The sequence below is a fragment of the Anabrus simplex genome, chromosome 3 (assembly GCF_040414725.1).
Source record: "Anabrus simplex isolate iqAnaSimp1 chromosome 3, ASM4041472v1, whole genome shotgun sequence".
In the NCBI taxonomy this organism is placed as follows: Eukaryota; Metazoa; Arthropoda; class Insecta; order Orthoptera; family Tettigoniidae; genus Anabrus; species Anabrus simplex.
In genome coordinates this window covers 402,504,245-402,521,090 of record NC_090267.1, presented here as the reverse complement: position 1 = coordinate 402,521,090, position 16,846 = coordinate 402,504,245, and the positions used below count along the sequence as shown (strand labels likewise).

At 40.7% G+C, this 16,846-nt stretch overlaps 1 protein-coding gene across 4 annotated transcripts in view; it reads left to right on the top strand.

Moving 5' to 3' along the window:
- LOC136867376 (trypsin-1) overlaps positions 1–16,846 on the top strand; it is a 286,922-nt gene that overhangs the window by 42,635 nt on the left and 227,441 nt on the right. For all 4 annotated transcript variants that reach the window (XM_067144554.2, XM_067144557.2, XM_067144553.2 and 1 more), the window contains one exon: positions 9,217–9,363. In XM_067144554.2, the coding sequence (XP_067000655.2) occupies positions 9,217–9,363 (147 nt within the window). The remainder of the gene's footprint in view (positions 1–9,216; positions 9,364–16,846) is intronic.

Below are 16,846 nucleotides of genomic sequence, written 5' to 3'. Positions count from 1 at the left end.
CGGCGTTGTGTTCGATTCCTGCCCGGGCATGCGGAGTTTAACTTCGTCTGGTTATTTACTGTAGCACGGGGACAGGATGTACATGGGAGAGCTGGTCTTGCAGTTAGGGACACGCAACTGTGCGCTTGCATTCTGTAGAGAGTGGGTTCGAACCCCACTGTAGGGAGACCTGAAGATGGTTTTCCGTTTTTTTTTTTTGTTTTTTGTTTTTTGTTTTTGCTATATTCACACCAGGCATATACTACGGCTGTATCGTAATTAAGGCCACGGCCCCTTCCTTCATACTTCTAGGCCTTTCCTAACCCATCGTCTCCATAAGACCTATCTGTGCCGGTGCGACCTAAAACAAATTGTAAAAAAAGGGACAGGATTTTTTGCTTGCCTTAATACACATCTTCATTTACATACTATACATCACACTACCAACCACCACAAAATCACGTAATAGTGAATAGAATCTTGCACATTGGGTTGGCGTCATGAAAGGCTATCGGCCTGAAACTTGGCTTACTTCATAGAAACGCCGATAGGGACAAGGCCAAGAAGGAGGGGAAGAAAAATGGAAGAGTATTAGGAACTCCATTGAGTGATTTAATAGTGAGTTTCAATTTAATTAATGGCTAAATATCGAATGTGTCACCAGAAATGGACTTTCTTTCTGACCTTTAAAAATACAACTTCATCTAAGAGATCTGAAGTCTGCGGATCCGAAGGAGTACTGAGTTAGGTAAGTGAAGTGGAAAATGGCGTGGCCGAGAGTAATGAGAATTTGCCGATCCGAATTGAAACTCAACACCATTTTAACGGTCATTTTTGGCGAGAACCGCCAAGGCGCCATGTTGGGCGTTGGCTGCTGTTTCCTGCCAAAGGCATCATGTTGGGCGTTGTGTATGAAAAATGGCGGGAAAGGCTTTGACATGAGGACACACTGTTGAAAAAGTCTTCCCAGCTCAGTCCTTGATGTTTTCTTAACCACGCTGTTTGTTTTCTCCATTCTTCAGACTGCATATACCGCGGATATTGTGGTTCAAAAGAAACACCACTAATGCTTTGTCTATACAACGTCGTATAATCTACACAGCAACTTCATTTAGTAAAAAAGTATTCCCGTTCACCTTAAACTCTTGTACGTGTACAATAAGTGTTCCCGCTATTTTTCTTATTTAGACTCGTAGCATGGAAAATAGTTAATCTCAGCAGCTTTCACACATCTACCACTCACAATACCTTATCAAATGTTGTCTCTCTGTAATTTATTGGTTAAATACACATCTTTCTTCCAACAGAAGCGTACTCTGTAAAACATATTTTATAAAAACATGGTCATACAAATATTAACAACTGAATTACTTTCGAACAGTTGGTCGCCAGGTCCAAGTTTCCTCTTTTACCGTTGGCTACCGTGGCAGCGCGTTTTCCACTATAACGATGCCTCCTCCCTACTTCTCAGAACAACAAATCGACAAATAACACAAAATGTAGAGTCGTGGCAGGAACTTACGGCCAACGCCCAACATGGTGCCTTTGTGAGTAACAGCGTTCCTCCGCAGTGTCACACTTTTGGATCACATCACGTCCTACCTCACTGCGCCTGACAGTGGTAATACTTTCTTAATGCACTGTTAAATTAGGTTAGCTTCCAGAACTGAAAAATATTGTATTCACATGTATTAGCCACAGAAAAATCAGATATTTTACTTCGTTTTTAAAAATCATAGCCAAGAGGCAAAGCCTCCCTCCAAATCCTTCATTTCTTACAAACTTTACCCACTCCCTTTTCCATCACATCTGTTGAACCCGCCCGCATCTCTTGGCAAGAGGTGCGCATCAGGTGGCCCACTCCACTCCTTCAGGATTGGGGGGTGTAAACATACCTTTAAAAATATTGGCCAAACCCCTCCCACTTCCTTGTTTCTACTAATCCCTCACCCAACTGCTAAAGGAGTGAAATTTCTAGATCCTAATGCATGGGTAGGAAATAGGGATCTGCGCTCAAATGGCCTTCATTTAAACTGCAGTGGTACGTATAAGTTAGGAAATTTGTTTGGAAGGGTAATAGGGAGGTACATTCAGGGAAACGGGATGGCCTAGGGAACGGTGATAAGGGAACAGGAAACTGGAAATCAAGTAGGGATAACATAAAATTGTTAGTGTTGAACTGTAGAAGTATTGTAAAGAAAGGAATAGAATTAAGTAATTTAATAGATATATATTTACCAGATATTGTAATAGGAGTTGAATCATGGCTGAGAAATGATATAATGGATGCAGAAATTTTCTCACGGCACTGGAGTGTTTATCTTAGAGATAGGATAGGAATGGTGGGAGGGGGAGTGTTCATTCTGGTGAAAGAAGAATTTGTAAGCTACGAAAAAGTTAAAGATGAGACACATGAAATTCTAGGTGTAAGGCTCATTTCTAAAGATAATAGTCAACTTGATAAATTTGGAGTGTACTGATCGGGAAAGGGTAGCACTGACGCGGATTCGGAATTATTTGATAGGATAGTCAGCTATGTGGGAAACGACATGGAAAGAAATGTGATTGTAGCGGGAGATCTGAATTTGTCAGATGTAAATTGGGAAGGAAATGCGAACGACAGGAAGCATGACCAACAAATGACAATAAGTTAATATGGGAAGGACAGCTGATTCAGAAAGTGATGGAAACAACCAGAGGGAAAAATATCCTGGATGTGGTGCTGATAAAACCAGATGAGCTCTATAGAGAAACTGAAGTAATAGATGGTATTAGTGATCATGAAGCTGTTTTTGTGGTAGTTAAAATTAAATGTGATAGAAAGGGAGGTCTTAAAAGTAGGACTATTAGACAGTACCATATGACTGATAAAGCAGGCATGAGGCAGTTTCTAAAAAAGTAACTATGATCGGTGGAAAACGGTAAATAAAAATGTAAACAGACTCTGGGATGGGTTTAAAGAAATTGTTGAGGAATGCGAATACAGGTTTGTACCTTTAAGGGTGGTAAGGAATGGTAAAGACCCATCTTATTATAATAGAGAAATAAAGAGACTAAGAAGGAGGTGCAGATTGGGAAGAAATAGAGTTAGAAATGGCTGTGGAAGTAAGGAGAAATTGAAGGAACTTACTAGAAAATTGAATCTAGCAAAGAAAGCAGCTAAGGATAACATGATGGCAAGCATAATTGGCAGTCATACAAATTTTAGTGAAAAATGGAAGGGTATGTATAGGTATTTTAAGGCAGAAACAGGTTCCAAGAAGGACATTTCAGGAATAATTAATGAACAAGGGGAGTGTGTTTGTGAGGATCTTCAAAAGGCAGAAGTATTCAGTCAGCAGTATGTAAAGATTGCTGGTTACAAGGATAATGTCGAGATAGAGGAGGAGACTAAGGCCAAAGAAATAAAATTTACATATGATAAAAATGACATTTACAATAAGATACAAAAGTTGAAAACTAGAAAAGCGACTGGAATTGATCAGATTTCTGGAGATATACTAAAGACAATGGGTTGGGATATAATACCATATCTGAAGTACTTATTTGTTTATTGTTTGGTCGGAGGAGCTATACCAGATGTATGGAGAGATGCTATTGTAGCCCCTGTGTATAAAGGAAAGGGTGATAGACATAAAGCTGAAAATTACAGGCCAGTAAGTTTGACATGCATTGTATGTAAGCTTTGGGAAGGCATTCTTTCTGATTATATTAGACATGTTTGTGAAATTAATAACTGGTTCGATAGAAGGCAATTCGGTTTTAGGAAAGGTTATTCCACTGAAGCTCAACTTGTAGGATTTCAGCAAGATATAGCAGCTATCTTGGATTCTGGAGGTCAAATGGACTGTATCGCGATTAACCTGTCTAAAGCATTTGATAGGGTGGATCATGGGAGACTACTGGCAAAATTGAGTGCAATTGGACTAGGCAAAAGGGTGACTGAATGGGTTGCTATATTTCTATAAAACAGATCTCAGAGAATTAGAGCAGGTGAAGCTTTATCTGACCCTGTAATAATTAAGAGGGGAATTCCTCACGGCAGTATTATCGGACCTTTATGTTTTCTTATATATATAAATGATATGAGTAAAGGAGTGGAATCGGAGGTAAGGCTTTTTGCGCATGATGTTATTCTCTATAGAGTGATAAATAAGTCACAAGATTGTGAGCAACTGCAACGTGACCTCGAAAATGTTGTGAGATGGACAGATGGTATGTTGATTATTTATATAGCGTATGATGAATACAATATTATATACAATATACAACTACCATCACAAGTTCATAACTAAAGTTCCATGTCAAAATTTAATAGCCAGAGAAGAGCTTCGTTTGAGACACAGTTTAAATCCTCTATAGAGCCTCTGTAACCATGCAAAGGACACTCAAATGAATTGTGATCCACTGTCTGCTCCCCTTGTCCGCAGTCACATTGCGGTGATGTCTTCCATCCCCATTTGAAGAGAGTGGCTCCACATCTACCTTGGCCGGTCCTAATTCGATTTAGCATCCTCCACTGCCGTCTGGGAAGAGAAACCATCTGGGCACTTGCATGGGTTCTCAATGATGTGATGATGTGGTAATGAGGATTTCTGTTGCCACTGTTCTTTCCAGGCGTCCGATACATATATATACAATACAATCAATACTGATCTGCATTTAGGGCAGTCGCCCAGGTAGCAGATTCCCTATCTGTTGCTTTCCTAGCCTTTTCCTAAATGATTTCAAAGAAATTGGAAATTTATTGAAAGGAGGTGTCCTGTAAATTCATTGCAGTACGCCAAGAAGGGTGCGTGGATTTCAGTCGTTTAGCTGGGGAAGCTGCTATGTCAGAATTAATAGGGAGGAGAGGATTGTTTTCAATTTTCTTCCACAAGTTAAGCAGTGACTGTGATCTTTTCAGAGATGGAGGTGGTATGTGGATTAGGGTGGGAAGCCAGTGTGTGTTAGTTGGTCGGATGCATCCTGTAATGATACGCATTGCTTGGTTCAGTTGGGTGTCTACTAATCCAGTGTGAGCACTGTTAAGCCAGGTAGAGCAGCAATATTCAGCGACGGAATAAGGGAGTGCAAGAGCAGTGTATCTCAGGACTTGAGCATTAGCACCCCAGGATGTACCTGCCAGTTTTTGGAGGATGTTATTTCTGGTCTTGATCTTGGCTGACACATTATAGAGGTGATTCTTGTAGGTCAAGGACCTGTCCAGGGTGACTCCCAGGTATTTGGGGTTACTACAATACCGTAGATTCTCTCCTCTGAATGGTATGGTTGGTTTGTACCCAGCACTTCTATTCCACAAGTGGAAGGTAGACACAACAGTTTTCTTGGAGTTTGGTCTAAGGTTGTTCTGATAAAAGAAACTGTCTAGAATCTTTAAGTCTGATGTAAGCGTCGACTCAGACTCATCGAAGCGTTGGTGTTGGGCAACCAATGCGATGTCATCTGCGTAGATGAATTTTCTCGATTTAGTTACAGGAAGGTCATGTGTGTACAGGTTGAATAGAAGAGGGGCCAATACAGAGCCCTGAGGGAGTCCACCATTTATCTTATATACTTTACTTCTGGAGTCTTCGGAAAAGTCTGGAAGTACCTATTACTCAGCATGTTACTCAGTAATGTGGAGAGTTTCAGACAAGGGATGATGCTGATAAATTTGAGAAGGAGCTTATCTTGCCACACGGTGTCATATGTAGCTGTCAGATCTAAGAAGACGCCCGTGTTTACCAATTTTCTTCTCAAATCCTTTTTCAATATGGGTAACTAGTGCTAAAACCTGTTCTTCACACACTCGTCCAGGTCTAAATCCAGCTTGCTCGACTGGAATATGCTGGTTTATTGTCCCAAAAATCCTGTTATGTATCGGCCTTTCCATAAGCTTCTTTGTAACAATGAGTAGTGCTATTGGCTGGTAACTCTCAACTTTTGTTGGGTCCTTAGATGTTTTTAATACAGCTATTATTTTTGTTTTCTTGAAGACTGAAGGTAGGTTACCTGTCTCTAGTATGTTTGTGAAAGACTTAGTAAGCCATTTAGCAGCAGCTGGTCCAAGATGAAGAAGGAACTCTGGAAATATACCATCAGCACCTGCCGCTTTGCCAGATTTTAGAATTTGTAAGGCCTGCTTAGTTTGTTGTAGTTGAAATGGGACAGAGAATTCAGAGGATCGTTGAGCCGAACGTTTCTTTTCCTTCAGGAGGTGGTTTACGCGCATTCTATGATGCTTTTCAAATGAGACCTTTGAGGTACAGATCATATGCTTGGCCATGTCGTTTAGACTGATGCTTGTATTCGGTCTAATTTTTCTCTTTGGTGAGTCCAATTTCCTGATCAGGCTCTAAACTTTCCTGCTGGAGAGAGTGAAGTCTAGGGACTCTACTGTTCCTTGTCAAATTCTCTTCCTATTTTCATCTAGGGATTGTAACAGTTCCGAAGCTGTATCTGGGTCACCACTGGCCTCAAATTCTTTGAAGAGCCTTTCACTCTCCTCGTTCCAGCTGGGGATGTATTGTTTACGATATCCTCTTGGGATACATAGTTTCGCTGCACTTTTAACTACACCGATGAATCTGCTGTAGTTACTATGGATATGTCTTATTCATCGCAGGTTGGAGCCAATCTGTTTAGAAAATTCTTCCCAATTGACTTTTTTAAAATTCCATCTCTGTTTCGGGCAGTAGTGAACGATGGGTACAAGCAATCCAGACTGGAGAATTATTGGTCTGTGCTGACAGAGGAAATTTGTTGAGCACTGTGCGTCGTATGTTGCTGAGTGGGTGTTGTGACTACGTTACAAAATAGAGATCCAGGGTGTATTCTTTGTTCCATCGTGCAGAAGAGAAGAGAGCCTTATCCTTGGCATCATAGATAAGCTTAAGGTTTTCAGTTTCCATCCAATCAGTGAGCTTTTCCCCATTACTGTCATTCTCTTTGTATCCCCATAGTGTGTGATGGCTGTTGAAGTCGCCTGCAATTATACTTGGATTTTGCAGAGACGGAATTGGCGGAGACGGTCAAGGAGTTCCAGGAGGTTTATATACGTTAACTACTGTCAAATCACAGACTTTGATTGAGGTAGTAAATATTTCATTATCTGAGAAGGATGGCAAGACTTGATAGTGGGTAATATCACTCCTCACATAGGTGGCAATCCCGTACTTTGCGTGATTAACTGCGGACACTAATTTAAATCCTGGAATTCTTCCTCTGGATTGCAGCTGGAGATCATTTTCCGTGTGGGTTTCTTGAAACAGGATGATATGAGTCTGGTGTTCTTTGTGAATCTTTGCTAGGTGTTCACACTTTGCTCTGCTTTTGCCCTCAATGTTAAGCTGGCATATTTTCATTGAAGGGCCAACGTTACGAACTTGAGGGCCCTGAGAAGGGCCTCTAGGTGTGATTCTTCTCCGTTTTCCTTGACCGGGAGGTCGTATACGACAGTTCGGTCTCATCTTATTCTGATGTTGCTCACTTAGCACCACCCGGGGGACATGTGTAGGCTAATTTACGGTTAAACCTACGGATATGAGCAACAGTCAGGTTGTGAATTTCACAAATAGGAAAAGTCCTCTCAGTTTGAATTACTGCGTTGATGGGGTGAAAGTTCCTTTTGGGGATCATGGTAAGTATCTAGGTGTTAATATAAGGAAAGATCTTCATTGGGGTAATCACATAAATGGTATTGTAAATAAAGGGTACAGATCTCTGCACATGGTTATGAGGGTGTTTAGGGGTTGTAGTAAGGATGTAAAGGAGAGGGCATATAAGTCTCTGGTAAGACCCCAACTAGAGTATATTTCCAGTGTATGGGACCCTCAATTCAAGAACTGGAGAAAATCCAAAGAAAAGTAGCTCGGTATGTTCTGGGTGATTTCCGACAAAAGAGTAGCGTTACAAAAATGTTGCAAAGTTTGGGTTGGGAAGAATTGAGAGAAAGAAGAAGAGCTGCTCGACTAAGTGGTATGTTCCGAGCTGTCAGCGGAGAAATGGCGTGGAATGACATTAATAGACGAATAAGTTTGAGTGGCGTTTATAAAAGTAGGAAAGATCACAGTATGAAGATAAAGTTGGAATTCAAGAGGACAAACTGGGGCAAATATTCATTTATAGGAAGGGGAGTTAGGGATTGGAATAACTTACCAAGGGAGACGTTCAATAAATTTCCATTTTCTTTGAAATCATTTAGGAAAAGGCTAGGAAAGCAACAGATAGGGAATCTGCCACCTGGGCGACTGACCTAAATGCAGATCAATATTGATTGATTGATTGATTGATTGATTGATTGATTGATTGATTGATTGATTGATTGATTGATTGATTGATTGATTGATTGATTGATAACCCGCCTGAATCTCCTGGCCAGAGAGAAGGCGTTACATTCTACGTGGCCTACCTCTCCTTCAAGGAAGGAATAACACTTAATAATATTTTTCTGCCAGAGAGTAAGAGTTTTGTTCGTGTTATACCTGGCCTTCATAGTACAAATTACAGATTTAATTTTCAACAGCTAACAGAAGAAAATTATTATTAAGATGAAAATACAATTTTCTGAAATACGTTGATGTAGGCCTATTCATTTCAAACCCTCTGCAATTAATACTGTCTGTCTTATAAAACTTCAGATTTATGTATTTAATTGCAGGACTTTTGACTTATATCATTCAGCCGTACTACTAAAATATTTTCATTCCGTGCCCTGATGGGGTACGGCGGGCCTCCTTAAAGGTGACGCCCTCTCTCAGGCCGGGAGATCTGCTGCAGTGATTTGAGGTGCGGAGAAGTTGAGAGGGGAGTGGGCTTGACATATAGAGGAACTATCCCAGCCTTCCCCGTAGTAAGGAGAATGGAAAATCGCGGAAAACCATTCTCAGAACAGCCGACGGAGGGATCAGGCCACCGCCTCCCGAAAGCCATTGCTGCTATTAGTCAAAGCTGCTTTTCTCGGAGAAGAATCTCAACAATATTTATAATTTTTTTCACAAATGCACATACCGTAATTGAGACACTTTTCATTATTGTTAATAATCCAGTATTAAAATAATATATTTATCAGTAAAGGAAAAAATCGACAGGCACAAATATTGGCTATTGCATTAGAAAGCTTATTCTGACTCTACACATATTTTTCGAATTAATTCTGCAATAATATCTCCAAATTTTGGGAATTAACTGCAGATTATATTTCCTTGCGAATTATTTTATCCAATGTCGTACATTCGTTGTATTTTATTGTTGCAGGAGGGCAAGGGAAATTTCTCACCCAACCTACGTGAAGTGAAAGTTCCTGTCATGAACCATGACAAATGTGTTAAAGATTACAATGGAACAGTGACAAAAAACATGTTATGTGCAGGTTATGATGAGGGAATGAAAGACGCATGTCAGGTACGTCAAACATATTATGATTTCAAAGTGCAAATACGTCCTTTCCTTATACTAAATATACGGCTATGAATTCCCACCGTTTGCTGTACCTTTGATGTTAAGAGCCTGGGGACGTAGGAAACGTACATTCTTTAATATATCAGTAGTTAGGGTGTGAGATTTCCAGAAGACACCGGCTTCTTATTGGTCATTTTAAGGTAGGAATGTTTCGATTGGCTGTCGGGCATGTTGGCGGGTATTTGAAATGTGGTGCGTGGGCAATTTGAATGTTCGGTGAGCTGTCAGAAGTGTTTTGACATCTGCCATTAGCACGTAGAGCTGTGAGTGGTGAGATCTGGTGGTAACTGTGGAAACTAAGGGTGCATAGGTTTAGCCAACATGATGGTGGTGTGTATAGGGATGGTATTGCAGCAGGGTGTTTGAATGTTGTTAGTGTTTGAACGCTGTAAAGATTTTTGAGCTGCATTCTGGTGGGCAAAAGTGCGTAAACGTTTTGCCACGTCGATCTGTGCATGGCAGATCCTAGTGGTCGATGTAGAAACGAGGATGGTTAAGTTGGCCAACTTGAAGTGCGTTTGCATGGTCAATTTGAATGTTTGACAAGTTGTCAGAGGTGTTTGGCGCCTTTCAGTAGCACGTGGTAGGTTCGACCTAGAGCTTATCCTAACTAGGCAAGATAGCGGCTATTTGCCAAACTGACAGTGGGATTGCCAACCTTATAGACGCTAATTCGATGCTTATAGGACTCTAGACTTTCCTTAAACGAAATTACTGACTGCTATGCATAGGGTCAAGCGGTGACAGACCCGTCTTTTTCTGACGTCTATCATTAGGACGTGGAATCGTGTGAGGTGAGTTCTGGTGGTAGATGTGGAAACGAGAGCTGTATAGGTTTGGCCAACCTGATGGTGGTGTTGTTAAGTTGTTGTGTGAATATGGTGATGGTATTGGAGCAGTGGCGGTGGGCCCTTAGGGGCACAGGGGCACGTGCCCTGTCAAGTTTTTCACTCAAAATTTCAGGAAATAATGGGCTACAGTCGAACAACAGAATTATTTCTACAATTATTATCACGACAAAATGTTATATTCTTAACTGGATTGCGGATTTTGGTAGGTATTTAAACCCACCATGTCTTTAAGCACGAAGAGAGGATACCTTTTTTACTTAAAGAGACAAGCTGTTGCTGTCAGCGCGACAATAACTGCAAGAGCCTTGCGAGGCGAGTGGAAGGCGAACTGTGCAGCTCTGGGCACCAGACCGTCTCATGCCCAAACGACGCGCCTGCGCATTAGAACACAATATTTGAAGATGGTGAACGTCCATGACATCTGTGGGCTGTGTGGGTGAGCGGGTGACTGGAGTGCTTCAGGTTGGACACTCAGATCCTTGAGGACTTCTGCAGCGCATGCGCATAGAGCAAATAACAGATAACGAGCAATATCCACCCTTTACAAACATCAGTGTAGCCAATTCACCAATTATGTAACTAAAGTAAATCTAATAATATTATAGTCTTGTTTATTTCAAAACTGCGTCATATCGCTCCTGCGGGGATTTAGTTGTTTTCAGATGTTTGAGTTGTTAAAACAAGTTATCTTAAATGAGGTTACCGTGTTTCTATATCTGATATAACCAAGTGAGCAATAATTAGAAAACAGTAACATTTTGTTCCGGCTCTTATACGCGTTCTCTTTTGCTCGAGGTGCTACTGATAAGTAGGTTACAATAACATTGGGTGTGACGTGAATTCTCTTCATTGTTATATTTTGTGCATTTGTGTGCTTGTTTATTTCGAAATGAATAAATTCAGTGAGTTAATTGGAAAGCAATTAAATTTTGAGACCAGATTTCGTGCCAAGAATTTAGGACCACCGTGAGCTGATATGATTATTGTGCAGCAGACGGAAGGAAAAAAACAGGAATTTCAACAGAAAATTTAATAGTGGTATGTATGCTAAAGCGAAATGGTTACGTGGATGCGAATAAGAGAAATTCATTTTTTGTTTTCCTTGCATTCTATTCGGTGGTGACGATGCGTGGAGCACAACAGGTGTCAATGATTTAAAGCATTTGAACTAAAAACTGAAAAAAAACACAGTTAATCGAAGAAACATTTAAACAACGAAATGGATCTCGCACTTCTAGGTGAGCTGGACATAAGCATGCAACTTGATAGTGGGTATAGACTTTCACTTTGTAAACAGCATGAACAAATCGACAAAAGTAGATATATTTTATCTCGTCTGATTAATTGTGTGAAATTCTGCGGTGTGTTTGAATTTGCGCTCCGCGGGCATGATGAATCAACCGATTCAAAAATACTGGAATATTTCGCGGTTTAGTTGACTTTGTAGCTAGCTTGGATATCGCAATGAAAGAACATTTAGAATCTGCAACAGTTTTAAGAGTACGTCGAAGACGATACAGAATGATATACTAGATGCTATGCTCGAAGTATGTCATACTTTTATAATGAAATAAATTAGTGCTGCTAATTACTTAGCCATCCAATCATATGAAACAACCGACGTTGCAACGAAGTACATGAGCGGTTTTGGGGTTTATTTGTGGCATCCAGTCATACAGCTGAAGGTATAAACTCTGTGATCTTTTTAGTGAACTAAGTAAGTTGGGTATTGACAAAACCCCTGAAAAACTAATTTGCCAAACATTTGATGGGGCTAGTGTAATGAGCGGTACGCAGGCTGGTGTCCAAGCACGCATAAAAGAAGTATACAATGAAGCTAATTTTGTTCATTGTTATACTCATAAAGGAAATTTGAATATGCAGAAAGCCACGCTGGATATAAAAGTAGTGAAGATATTTTTCAGTGATATTCGGGGAAGTTCTTTCTTTTTCAGTCGCTCTAGTAAACTCACCGAACTACTAGATGCAGTTGTAATGCACTGTTTGCCGAAAGGAGCTCCAACGCGTTGGAACTTTCAGACCCGCATTGTCAATTCAGTGTTTGAAAACAGAGACGTCTTGATTGAATGCTTCCAAAAAATATGCAAAATAGAGACAGATCAAAACACTGTAGGACAAGTTTCTGGATTTATCAGATTATTGAACGACGCTGACTTCATATATTGGCTGAATTTCTTCCATAGAGTGATGCCTCATGTTTGTATACTTTTCTCCCAAATTCAGATGCGTAATATTGACCCTGTCTTGGTATCTGAATTCCTAGCGAACTTTGTTCGTAACATACGAAGCATTCGCTCTAATTTAGAGGAAACTGATGACTACGAGGCTCCAGTTCTCCTAAGCGGCAGCGAACTTTCCAGCAACGAAAATGAATCGCTGCTTTGGAAACATGTGATACTATTTTACCGCATGCAGAAGAAAGATTTCTTTTCACAGGCCATTTAGCAGCTCCCAACCATTTTCGGGTATCAAGTTTTGGAGAATTTTGTACTCGCTTTCCAGAAAAAGATTTCACTTCAACCGTAAAGTCCCACCCGAAAGTGAACAAAGCCAGGCTCAGGACCAAACTTGAAGTGTTATATTCCAGGGTAGACGTGCGTGCGGCAGATGGTGCTGCGGCGCTTGTTCAACTTTTCCTGCGCAACAATATGCAAGAAACGTTCAATGAATGCGTTAGATTACTGAGCATCTTTGTTACAATCGACAGTGGTAAGCGAAAAGTGTTTCTCTATTCTAAATCGAATAAAGACCTTCTTGAGGAATACGATGAGCCAAGACAGTCTAAAGGCCCTGGACATGCTTTCAATTGAAAGTAAAATGGTACGTTCGATTTCCGACTTCAACCAGCGAGTTATCGAAGTATTTGCTCAAGCAAAGGATCGAAGAATGGACTTCATCTATAAATAAGAAGGTTAGTGTATGCATTATTACTTGACTTGTAGGGGAACAGGTTATAAATGAAATGTGGATCTGCTAATCCCTGGCCATTTAGCTCAGTGAAACAACACTTGACCGGAAATGGAGAGGTCACGGGTTCGTGTCCCGGTGCCTTTGACCCCACCTTTCACTGTCTTTTTCCTTGGTGTTAATATCTAACAGGCACCAGCTGTAAATGGGATAAACTGATCTACAAGGCAGTTGTTAGTGTATGACCTGTGGAAAGAGGTTTGAGCTGCATTCTGGTGGAAAAAATGAGTAAAGGATTTCCCACGATTTGTTTTCAAAAACTAAATTTAAAAAGATTTGCATTATACGAGGTGACCACCATTTTACTACAGTATCGTAAATCAGTGAGTAGGATTGAGATTGCCATTATGTTTGTTTAAGCTTATCACAGAGCTGTGTGATATCAAAAGGGCGAAGTGGCTATGAAGAACGTGGGTTTGCTTACCATACAGAAGCACATGCTTTTGACACTAAGAAAATAATATACAATACTTAGAATACATCATGGTGGCAGGTGTGGCAGGTCTTGGTGGTCGATGTATAAACGAAGATGCTTATAATCTAATCTGACATAAATATTATATATTTTGTAATTAACGGTCAGGAGAGACACAGACGCTGTCCACGTTTGCAGAGACAACGTACTCGGGGACTAGGTTCTTTTCTTTCGAGTATAGTGTGGTATGCTGACGGGGCAAGCTTGCCTGAACTTTTTGGAAGTTTATTGCAAAGTGAATCTTGCATGAATTAGTATTAGGAGAACAGAACATGTGAAGAGGGTACCCGCTTACTTTGTAAGAAAATTATGATACGAGATACTGTTGACCATTTTTTTTTTTTCGTGTTTTAGATGTGTGACTTCTGTGAAGTAAACAGAATCGCAAATATAGGACTGTATTCTGGAGACTAAATTGTGAAATCATTTTGCTGTACCAGACAAGGCCAGTCCAGGAAGGTCTGGTCACGCTACCACAATTCTTTGCGGTGGCAGCCATATTCAGTCTTAAGCATTGTTATGATGTAGGCGAGCCCGATGTGATAATGTGAAAAATCTTTGCATTGTTAAGGAAAATGGGGTACTGCGGTACACCAAATTGTCGGAATAAGTCAACCTGCAGGATTAGAGTGTTTCGGTTTCCAGTGATAAGCAATGGTGAGCTCAGTGGATACGGTACAAAATTACAGGCGTGATAAATGGCAACCCACTTATAATTTAGTCTTGTTCGTGATCAGTAAGTGATTAGAATGAAATTATTCCTGAAGAATAACAAGTTTATATGAACTATTTTTGTGTCTGCGGGTTCCATTATGTATTTTCTTCTGAGATCATTTTGATGATGGAGCCTCCGTGGCTCAGACGGCAGCGCCTCGGCCTCTCACCGCTGGATACCATGGTTCAAATCCCGGTCCCTCCATGTGAGATTTGTGCTGAACAAAGCGGAGGCGGGACAGGTTTTTCTCCGGGTACTCCGGTTTTCCCTGTCATCTTTCATTCCTGCAACACTCTCCATTCTCATTTCATAGCATCTATCAGTCATTAATAAATCATTTTGGGAGTGGCGACCCCATCGTACTAATAGCCTATATCTGCTTCATTCATTCCATCCCTGACCCGGTCAGTGACTGGAAAACAGGTTATAGGTTTTCATTTCTTCATCATTTTGATGAACCGCAGTTTGAACAGAAGAGAGTAGATAGACAGAAACACTAGTGAAATTCCATCGCAAAAATGTTCCTAATCCATCCAAGTACTAGGAAAGCTTCCAAACTAAGATTTTTTAACGAAGCAATGGGAAGAAACTGTATAATAATATTATTTGTGTTTTCGAGTTAACTACGCAAGGGAGGTCACTTAGGAAAAATTACAGTAATGAGCCTGGCACAAGTTGACTAAGGCAAAAAAGCCAGAACTCAGTTAAGGGCCCCTTGTCGCCGACCTACGCTTCCAAGCTAAGAGACCCTGGGCCCCTCTTAGTCGCCTCATACGACAGGCAGCGAATAGCGTGGGTGTAACAACTGTATACCACCCCCACCCTCAGGGGATAAAAATTTTGAAAGCCTATATGAACAGGTTCGCAGTTAAACTATCTACCGCAAGTGTTATACCACTCCTATAAAAGCGAGACTTGTGATTCTAATGGTAAGTGTAGCCCAATATTCACACAATGTCCAAGTATTAGTATTCTCCCTCTTCTTTACAATCTGTTTTACGTCGCGCCGACAATGGGGTAGTAAAGGACTAGGAATGGGAAGTGATCCTGGCCTTAATTAAGGAACAGCGCCAGCATTTGTCTGGTTAGAATAATGGGGAAACCACGGAAAGCCATCTTCAGGGCTGCCAACAGTGAGGATCGAACACACTATCTCCCGAATTAAAGTTGATAGCTACGTGACCCAAATCGCACAGCCACATACTTGGTTGTCTTCTTCTTCTTCTTCTTATCATTATTAATATTATTATTATTATTGTACCGGGCGGTACACCTCCACGCCGCTTATTTAAACCTTGCGCCAGTTGAAACTCCCCTACTGGGAGAAGTCTGAACTTTGTCTTATGTGTTAATTTTCAAGTTACCCTGAAGATGCCACTACTTGGAAATTTTGAAGTTTCTGAACTGTGTTGTTTTCGACGTATTTTTGTTTTGCTTGTAGTAAGAAGTGTGAACATTCTCTTCTAGAGGACACTACTGAAGATCAACAATAGTGCACCCTAGTGCGAAGTGAAAGAACTGTTTTTTGGAGAAATTTTTATTTCAAAAGTTTGTTTCTTGTTAAATTTTTTTCTGTTATGTTTAAGTTGGCTGTATACCCCTTTCTTTCCCCTTGTTTTGTATTTAGCCAATCCCGAATTTTTAAAATTAATTTCTAACCAATCAGGTGTATCTTCTCCAAAGGGGATATGTTGCTGTACCCTAGCCAATAAATGATTGTGGGCGGGTGTTTTCCTTCCTGAAACGCCTCGAACTTTCTGCGAGAGTATTTAAACTGCTGATTTTAGGGTCTCTGCGCCACTTCAGTACCATCTTTCAGTGTGTAAAGTACATAGCAGGGGGCGGGAAGCGCCCCTTTCTTCGGGCAGCAGCTCAATAACCAGGTAATGGCCTTTTAATAACTCCTTTTCTTGCTAGCTCAGCAGTTTAACTCTCGGGGCGGGTCCGAAGCGTCTCTACCATGTAACTTTCCCTAAAATGTAAAGACTCTTAGCCTCTATTCTCTTTCAAAACTACATATTGGGATAGAGAGTGCTTAACCCTCTCGATCTCCCACTCATATTGTTCTGAGGTGAACTTATTTTTCTCAACCGATTCTTCCGTAACAGTAATGTAAATTGTTTCTTTCTTAAGTCACCTCTTTAGTATGGGATTAGCCCTTGCATTAGCGGCCTAGTGCCAGATTAGGGTTTTAAACAAGTGTATTAGGAGTGCAGATCGCCTCCTCTCAATTGTTATTTTAGAGGTCATGTAATTAACCTTCTTCTCATTTAATAGACCTCAGTAGGTTGGGTATTTTACCCCTGTGTATATGTCCTTAGAGGACAGCTTGAAGGTGGAATTAGGTGTGGCCTTTGACAGGCCTGAATTTTGAGAGCAAGTTGCTCTTTCTTGAAA